Genomic DNA, 8,686 nt, shown 5'->3' with positions numbered 1-8,686 from the left:
TTGGCTGACGACGCCTGTCTCTGTACGAATTATTTCTCTTGGGCACCGACTGCCTTGTTGGTCAGGGTGCAGGTTTACAAGGCATAGGCTAAACTCCCTGCATTCTCCAGCTGGTCTGTCTGTGCAGGAAGAGATTGTCAATACTGGGAAGGCGGAGGGGGCTTGTAGGAGGTGAGAGGGGGCGGAATTTGCACGCAAATCTTGACATGAGGCCTCTGTGAATCTCCCCAGCCTCCTGAGGAACCCCTGCTCTATTGCACTCAACTTCTTGATAGCTTCCCCCAAGGCTCAGAAGTCCTCGGAGGGGCAGAATGCTCCTACCACAAAGCCTGCAATCCTTGGTGGTCCTCTACGGGATGTTTATGACTCTTGGTAATATGAATGCGATGCCTTCAGCTCCCCAGGGTTTCCGAGGAGGTGGAGAAGGGAAAGACATTTTCTGGGCTGGATGTGTCCAGAGCTAGATTGGAGAAGGGGCTGGATTTGGAACTCTTTAGCCATCAGCTCTCCCTCTCCCTTCGTGGCTAAAGCCTGAAGGTGGAAAGCTGGGTTCTCCTACAGGGTCTACAGGAGTTGGGGGGCGGGGTGCCCACACAGAATGCTGGAAAGTTCGACAGTCCACTTGCACTGTCTCGGAACTCACTTTTTCACCTTAAATTCATCAGTGTTAACGCACAGGTCTCACTTAGGCAGGGCACGGAGGGTTTAACAATTTCTAGTCCTAGGTCAGGTGCAGTGCTTCACGCCTCTAATCCCAGCACTTTGGGAGGCCCAGGCGGTTGGATTGCTTGAGGTCAGGAGTTCGAGACCAGCCTGGCCAACATGGTGAAACCCCGTCTCTACTAAAATACAGAAATTAGCCAGGCGTGGTGTCGCATGCCTGTAATCCCAGCTACTCTGGAGGCTGAGGCTGGAGAATTGCTTGAACCTAGGAGGTGGAGGTTACAGTGAGCCGAGATCATGCCACTGCACTCCATCCTGGGCGACAGAGTGAGACAACGTCTCAAAAAAGAAAAAAAGTATAAAACCAAGCTGTAAGGCCAGGCACGGTGGCTCACGCCTCTAATCCCAGCACTTTGGGAGGCCCAGGTGGGTGGATCGCTTGAGGTCAGGAGTTCCAGGCCAGTCTGGCCAGTATAGTGAAACTCCGTCTCTACTAAAATACAAAATTAGCCAGGCATGGTGGCAGGCGCCTGTAATGCCAGCTACTTGGGAGGCTGAGGCAGGAGAATCGCTTGAACCTGGGAGGTGGAGGTTGCAGTGAGGGGAGATGGTGCCACTGCACTCCAGCCTGGATGAGAGAGCGAGACTCCCTCTCAAAAACAAAACAAAACAAAAACCAAAAAGCAAAACCCAATTTTCAGTTCTAGGCCGGGTGCGGCGACTCACGCCTGTAATCACAGCACTTTGGGAGGCTGAGGCGGGTGGATCACCTGAGGTCAGGAGTTCGAGACCAGCCTGGCCAACATGGCGAAACCCCGTCTCTACGAAAATACAGAAATTAGCCAGGCGTGGTGGTGGGCACCTGTAATCCCAGCTACTCGGGAGGCTGAGGCAGGAGAATCGCTTGAACCTGGGAGGTGGAGGTTGAAGTGAGGCGAGATTGCACCACTGCACACCAGCCCTGGTGACAGAGCAAGACTCGATTTCAGAACAACCACTACCACAACAAAACAAAAAAAAAATAAAAAAATAAAAAACCAATTTTCAGTACTAGGTAGTCAGTGATGCAGGGCTGGAGACAGAGGGGCGGTCAGTGTCTGGGCGCCCACCAGCAGTCACCTCCCGGCTCCCAGAGGTGCAAACTGCTTGGTTCATCGTCATGGGAAGGGTCCTCCCTGGGGAGGTTGGGCTGGATTCGCAGGGCTCCACATCTCTCTCTGCTTCTCCCCAAGGTTTGGTTCCAGAATCGGAGAGCCAAGTGCCGCAAACAAGAGAATCAGATGCATAAAGGTGGGTGTCCGGACTCGGGGGACCTGAAGCTGGGGGAGCCTGCTCCAGGAGGGATGGGGGGTGACGAGGTGCTGGCTGCACCCAGGACCACCACACTGACACCTGCTACCTTTTGCTACAGGTGTCATCTTGGGCACAGCCAACCACCTAGACGCCTGCCGGGTGGCACCATACGTCAACATGGGAGCCTTACGGATGCCTTTCCAACAGGTACCTCGGTTGTTCTTCCTCTGAAGATCCCTAGGGACCCGCCGCTCCCCTCCCCTTTCCCCTACTTGCTCCCCCATCCTGACACTCCTAGTCCCTCCCCGCCCCTGCAGACTTCTCAGCCGGCCCTCAGAAAAAAAGCAGTGGCTTTTCCAAGGAGGCATTTACAGGCACCTTGGCACATATTAAATCAGGCTGGGCCTGGCATGGTGGCTCACGCCTGTCATCCCAGCACTTTGGGGGGCTGAGGCCGGTGCGTCACCTGAGATCAGGAGTTCAAGATCAGCCTGGCCAAGTTAACGAAATCCCGTCTCTATTAAAAATACAAAAATTAGGCCGGGCGCCGTGGCTCACGCCTCTCATCCCAGCACTTTGGGAGGCCGAGTCAGGTGGATCACCTGAGGTCAGGAGTTTGAGACCAGCCTGACCAACACAGTGAAAACCCATCTCTACTAAAAACACAAAACTTAGCCGGGCGTGGTGGCGCACACCTGTGATCCCAGGTACTTGGGAGGCTGAGGCACGAGAATCACTTGAACCTTGGAGGCGGAGGTTGCGGTGAGCCAAAATCGCACCACTGCACTCCAGTCTGGGTGACAGAGTGAGACTCCAAGACTCCGTCTCAAAAAAAAAAAAAAAAAAAAAAAATCAGGCTGTAAAACTCCACTTTTGGGAAGGTGAACACACACAAACCCAAACAGAAATCTGACAAAAACCAGAGGAGTGAAAAGTGCACCTAGTCAGGCACCCCCAGCTGGCTTGGTGCCTGGTTAAGAAGGGCGGGATGCTTGCGCGTGGATATCAGAGATGGGACAGACACCCATTCCCTTTTCACCACCACCCCAAGGGCCTGGGGCGTCTGCCTGGCCCCTGGACCCTGGCCTGGTCTCTGCATCTCCGAGCTGGAGACACCCTACTCACCTCCCCACTTACTTTGGAGTGAGAAGCGCTTGGGTGCCCAGGGTGGATTTGGGGCTTCCAGGGAGTAGGGGGTCGGTCGCCCAAGCTTCCCCAGGATGCCGCTCTCTGCTCTGGCTTAGTGGGGGGGATGGGATGGGGGGAAGTGGGGAGCTCCGTGGAAGGAGGTGCAGCGTCCTAGGAGGAGAGAGCGCAGCGCCCACGTGCGCCCTGCCTGAACGCAGCTCAGCACCCGGCTGCTGCGGCGCCCCTTGCCCCTTCGATCCCTAATTTGGGGGTCGAGAGTGCATGCGCGGGCGGAATGGGGTTGGGAGGGCTCTGGCAGGGCAGACGCGTGGCCTCCGTTCTTCACCGTTTTATTCCAAAGGGACAGGCTGGGGTTTGTATGTGGGCGCGTGTTTGGCGAAGGGCCGGAGGTCCTAGCCCTCTGACTGCAGCCTCAGCTGGCCGAGGGCGCAGGGGCTTGGGGGGTGGCGGTGGGGAGCGAAAGGTATAAACGTATAAATCATAAATGAACAACTCAGAAATGGACCCCGAGCGCCGGTGGCCGCTAGCTCTCCAGCTCTCCCTGGCCCAGGCCCGAAGGAGGGGGGTCCGCATCCCTGGCTTTGCGCACCGGAGCCTTGGGGACCTGGTGTCCCCGGGAAAAGCTTGGGGACCTGGTATTCCAGGGAGAGCCTTGGGGACCTGGTGTCCTGGGACAGCCTTGGGGACCTGGTGTCCTGGGAGAGCCTTGGGGACCTGGTGTCCCGGGAAAGCCTTGGGGACCTGGTGTCCAGGAGAGACTTGGAAACCTGGTGACCCGTGAGAGGCTTGGACACATGGTGACCCGGGAGAGGCTTGGGGACCTAGTGTCCCCGGGAGAGGCTTGGGGACCTGGTGTCCCCGGGAGAGGTTACTGGGGACTGGCTGGGAGAGAGAACGTTGTGAGCCGAAGTCCCTGAATCCCTGCAAAGAGAGCGGATCTGGAGCCGCCCCGAGGGCGTTCCAGATGTGGACCCCACTCCCATGCGTTTTGCAGGGAGCTGTTCGGATTCCCCTGGCCTGGCTCGCCCCGATGCATCCAGTGGCAGCGCCGATTCTGGGCCAGGGGGAAGGAGGACAGTCGGGTGTGGGGTGGTCTCCAGGGCTGGAGAAGGGGCGACGCTCCCTAGGGGAAAAGAGGCACGTTGGGGGTTTCCGGGGGCGCGGGGCGGAGCAGGCTCCCCAGTCCCCATCCTGCGCCCTCACCCCTTCGGGCCCGCTCCTGCAGGTCCAGGCTCAGCTGCAGCTGGAAGGCGTGGCCCACGCGCACCCGCACCTGCACCCGCACCTGGCGGCGCACGCGCCCTACCTGATGTTCCCCCCGCCGCCCTTCGGGCTGCCCATCGCGTCGCTGGCCGAGTCCGCCTCGGCCGCCGCGGTGGTCGCCGCCGCCGCCAAAAGCAACAGCAAGAATTCCAGCATCGCCGACCTGCGGCTCAAGGCGCGGAAGCACGCGGAAGCCCTGGGGCTCTGACCCGCCGCGCAGCCCCCGCGCGCTCGGACTCCCGGGCTCCGCGCGTCCCGCCTGCACAGCGCGTCCTGCACTCAACCCTGTCTGGAGCTTCTTCCGCGGCCACCGTGCTCCTCCGGGCACCCCGGGAACTCCTGCAAGAGGCCTGAGGAGGGGGCTCCCGGGACCGTCCACGCACGACCCAGCCAGACCCTCGCGGAGATGGTGCGGAAGGCGGAGCGGGTGAGCGGCCCTGCGCCCAGCCCGGGCCTCTCCAAGGCTGCCCCTGCGTCCTGGGACCCTGGAGAAGGGTAAACCCCCGCCTCGCTGCGTCTTCCTCTGCTATACCCTATGCATGCGGTTAACTAACTACACACGTTTGGAAGATCCCTAGATTCTATGAAACTGCAAAGATCCCGGGGCTGGTCTCCGATGAAAATGCCATTTCTTCGTTGCCAACGAATTTCTTTACTACCACGCTCCTTCCTTCATCCCAAGAGGCTGCGGAACGGGTGTGGATTTGAATGTGGACTTTGGAATCCCAGGAGGCAGGGGCCGCGCTCTCCTCCACCGCTCCCCCCAGCCTCCCAGGCAGCAATAAGGAAATAGTTCTCTGGCTGAGGCTGAGGACGTGAACGGGGGGCTTGGAAAGGGAGGGGAGGGAGAACCGAACCTTCCACGTTGAGACTCCCACGTTCCGGGGACCTGAATGAGGACCATGATACTCGTGTACACGTCTGGCCCCGCAGCACCGGAGACAGTTGGGATGCCTTGTGGCATAGAACAGGAGACTTTATAACTTTTCCAGTATTTGATTCCCAAATTGGGTTTTGTTTTGTTTTGGATTGGTTTTTTTTTTTTGCTGTGTTACAGAATTCAGACGCAAATGACTTGCATAAGAGACGGACGCGTGGTTGGCAGGTGTAATACTGATGCAGCATTAACTTTAGTGACATGGAATGAAGTGCAATATTATAAATATTATAGATTAAAAAAAAAATAGCCGTGCACTCTTGACCCCGTCAGCGTCCAACGTGTAAAAGGCATTTACCTCTTGTTCAGCACTGGCCGCCTGGCCCCTGAGGGCCCCTTTTGCAAAGATCAACGGGTGTAGAGATTACCCTGGGCGCGGTGGGAGTGTGGTTGTGTGTCTGAAGGGGATAAAAGAGAGTAGGGTGGTGCCAAGATGTCAGTTTGGTACCTGAACTGTTTCTGGTTGGGAAGCGTAAAAGCTACGGAGAGATCCAGAGAGTTTTAAAGTTTTTGCAGATGTAGGCGGTTCCAGCTTTTCTTTCTCCCCTTCTCCAACTTCTGCATTCCCCCAGTTTGTTCTTTTGTTTGTTTCTTTTTTTTTTTTTTTTTTTGAGACAGAGACTTGCTTCCTAGCCCAGGCTGGAGTGCAGTGACACAATCTCGGCTCACTGCAACCTCCACCTCCCGGGTTCAGGCGATTCTCCTGCCTAAGCCTCCTGAGTAGCTGGGACTACAGGCACCCACCACCACGCCCGGCTAATTTTTTTGATTTTTACTAGAGACGGGGTTTCACCGTGTTGGCCAGGCTGGTCTTGAACTCCTGACCTCAGGTGATCTGCCCGCCTCGGCCTCCCAACGTGCCCCCAGTTTTATAAACAGCAGATAGCAACTTGTCGTCACAGCTGGCATGGCCTGGACAGTTGCTTGAAATGACCTAACCGAAAACATTCAGAGTTCTGCCGCCAGATTTTGAGAGATCCACGTTGCCTGTTCTGGTTGGTTTGATGACCTCCAAGAAGGTCCATCTCCATCATTTGCATTAGTTACCGCGGCCTGCCCAGAGAGAAACTATCTTCTCCCAACATTTACTAACATTCAATGGTCAACTCTCTTATTTCCGTAACACATTTGCATGGAAGGAGGTGCAGGGTCCCAGGGGGAGAGAGCGCAGAGCCCACGTGCTGAAAAAAAAAAAAAAAGAAAAAAAAACTTTTTTATTTCTTCCATATAACACTTTCTATCTTGTCGCTGAACTGAACTGTAGATCCATTTGAACCCGTCTCATTTGTATCTTCTGATATTCTTTATACAATCCAAAAGTCTCCTTCAACATTTTTTATGTCAAAATGTTAGAACCGCTGTAAAATGACCGAGAGAGAGAGAAAGAATGCAAATTCGGTATTTTTAAATCACTTGGCAACTTCTTTTTCCCCAGATATTAACGGTATTAGAGAGTTTGCCGCATTCACGCATTTTTTTTTTTTTAAGCTGGAAATTTTAAAAAAAAGAGAGGGAGGCTTTTATAGTTAGGCTGAAATTTTTATCGAAAAGAAGAATTGCATTTTGAATCTTTGGGAAGTAGATTCATTCATCAGAGTATGTAACCCTCGTTGGTAAGATATGTACAGCCCTAAATTTTTTTTTTTTTTTTTTTACCAAAAAGGCTGAGTAATTTTCAAAAACCGAAACATAACAGTCTGTCGTTTCCTCCTAACAAAAAGCTCACTCCAAGTGAGTAGAAAGACATATACCTGGTCCCTGTAGAATCTGAATGTTTCTTTTTAGAGACGGAGTTTCAATCTTGTCCCCCAGGCTGGAGTGCAATGGCACCATCTCGGCTCACTGCAACCTCCGCCTCCCGGGTTCAAGCCATTCTCCTGCCTCAGCCTCCCGAGTAGCTGGGATTACAGGCACCTGCCACCAGGCCTGGCTAACTTTTTTGTATTTTTAGTAGACAAAGGGTTTCCAGCCTCCCAAGTAGCTGGGATTACAGGCACCTGCCACCAGGCCTGGCTAATTTTTTTGTATTTTTAGTAGACACAGGGTTTCCAGCTTGCCAAGTAGCTGGGATTACAGGCACCTGCCACCAGGCCTGGCTAACTTTTTTGTATTTTTAGTAGAGATGGGGTTTTGCAGTGTTGGCCCGGCTGGTCTCGAACTCCTGACCTCAGGTTGATCTGCCCGCTTTGTCCCTCCCAAAGTGCTGGGATTACAGGCGTGAGCCACAGTGCACCTGGCCTGAATCTGAACTTTTAAAAGGGAGCTACTTACTCTCAACTGTGGGGGGACGGTTTCATTTTGATTTAATATGGAAAGAGAGCCAAGTTTCACCCTCACAAATGGGTCCCCGAAGCAGATCAAACGCAGAGAACTGTGTGGGTGCGACACGAGTGTCTGTTGAGACCGCCTGTCTCTGGCTTTTCTCCTGTGAGAGAAGTTGGGTGACTTTCTGTAGGTGGGTGAGTGGTCCCCGAATGAGTGTGGGGTACGTGTATGCTAGCTGCTTCTTTCTCCCTGAAACCCCGGGATGGAAGGAAATAAGAAATTCAGCTTGGGCTGTGACCAGTTCTCACTGCCAACACCCTCTTCTCTCTCCCTTCCCTTCCTTCCTTCCTTCCTTCCTTCCTTCCTTCCTTCCTTCCTTCCTTCCTTCTTTCTCTCTCTCTCTCTTTCTTTCTTTCTCTCTTTCTTTCTTTCTTTCTTTTCTTTCTTTCTTTCTTTCTTTCTTTCTTTCTTTCTTTCTTTCTTTCTTTCTTTCTTTCTTTCTTTCTTTCTTTCTCTCTCTCTCTCTTTCTTCCTTTCTTTCATGAAGTCTCACTCTGTCACCCAGGCTGGAGTGCAGCGGTGCAATCCCAGCTCACTGCATCCTCTGCCTCCCGGCTTCAAGCGATTCTCCTGCCTCAGCCTCCTGAGTAACTGGGATGACAGGCGCCCACCACCATTCCCAGATAATTTTTGTATTTTTTAGTAGAGACGGGGTTTCGCCATGTTGGCCCGGCTGGTCTTGAACTCCTGACCTCAGATGATCCACCCGCCTCGGCCTCCCAAAGTGCTGAGATTACAGGGGTGAGCCACTGCGCCCGGCCTCCTTTCTGTTTTCTGGAATGTTTAGGAGGGACTGGGGTGATGAGGACCCTCTGAATGTGACGTGCGTGGGTTTTGGTTTCCTGGAAGGCCTTCCAGAGACACGTCTGCCTGAACATTCAGTGTGGAAACGGCACACATCTCCCCACGGGATGTGAGACATTGAATTTATGGGGTGGGCGTATGTTGGTGATTCTTGGTGGTGCTTTTTGCTCAAAACAAGGTTCTATTCAAAGTCACGTTCCTGCTTTCCCCATGGCTCGCTTGCCAAGCAAGGAATACCACCCAGATAGCAAA

The 8,686-nt window shown here is 54.0% G+C and overlaps 1 protein-coding gene across 1 annotated transcript; it reads left to right on the top strand.

The window, feature by feature from the left end:
- Positions 1-1,597: 1,597 nt before the first annotated feature.
- On the top strand, positions 1,598-4,576 carry LOC116810987 (short stature homeobox protein; the record flags this gene model as incomplete). Its single annotated transcript, XM_032756142.1, has 4 exons — positions 1,598-1,607; positions 1,894-1,953; positions 2,075-2,163; positions 4,331-4,576. Coding segments are annotated over 4 exons (405 nt in total), but the record flags the coding sequence as incomplete, so codon positions are not given.
- Between the last annotated feature and the right edge of the window lie 4,110 nt (positions 4,577-8,686).

The sequence above is a fragment of the Hylobates moloch genome, unplaced genomic scaffold (assembly GCF_009828535.3).
Source record: "Hylobates moloch isolate HMO894 unplaced genomic scaffold, HMol_V3 SCAFFOLD_46, whole genome shotgun sequence".
Taxonomy (NCBI): domain Eukaryota; kingdom Metazoa; phylum Chordata; class Mammalia; order Primates; family Hylobatidae; genus Hylobates; species Hylobates moloch.
The sequence above is the reverse complement of the archived record's forward strand: the minus strand, read 5'-3'. Positions and strand labels throughout refer to the sequence as shown.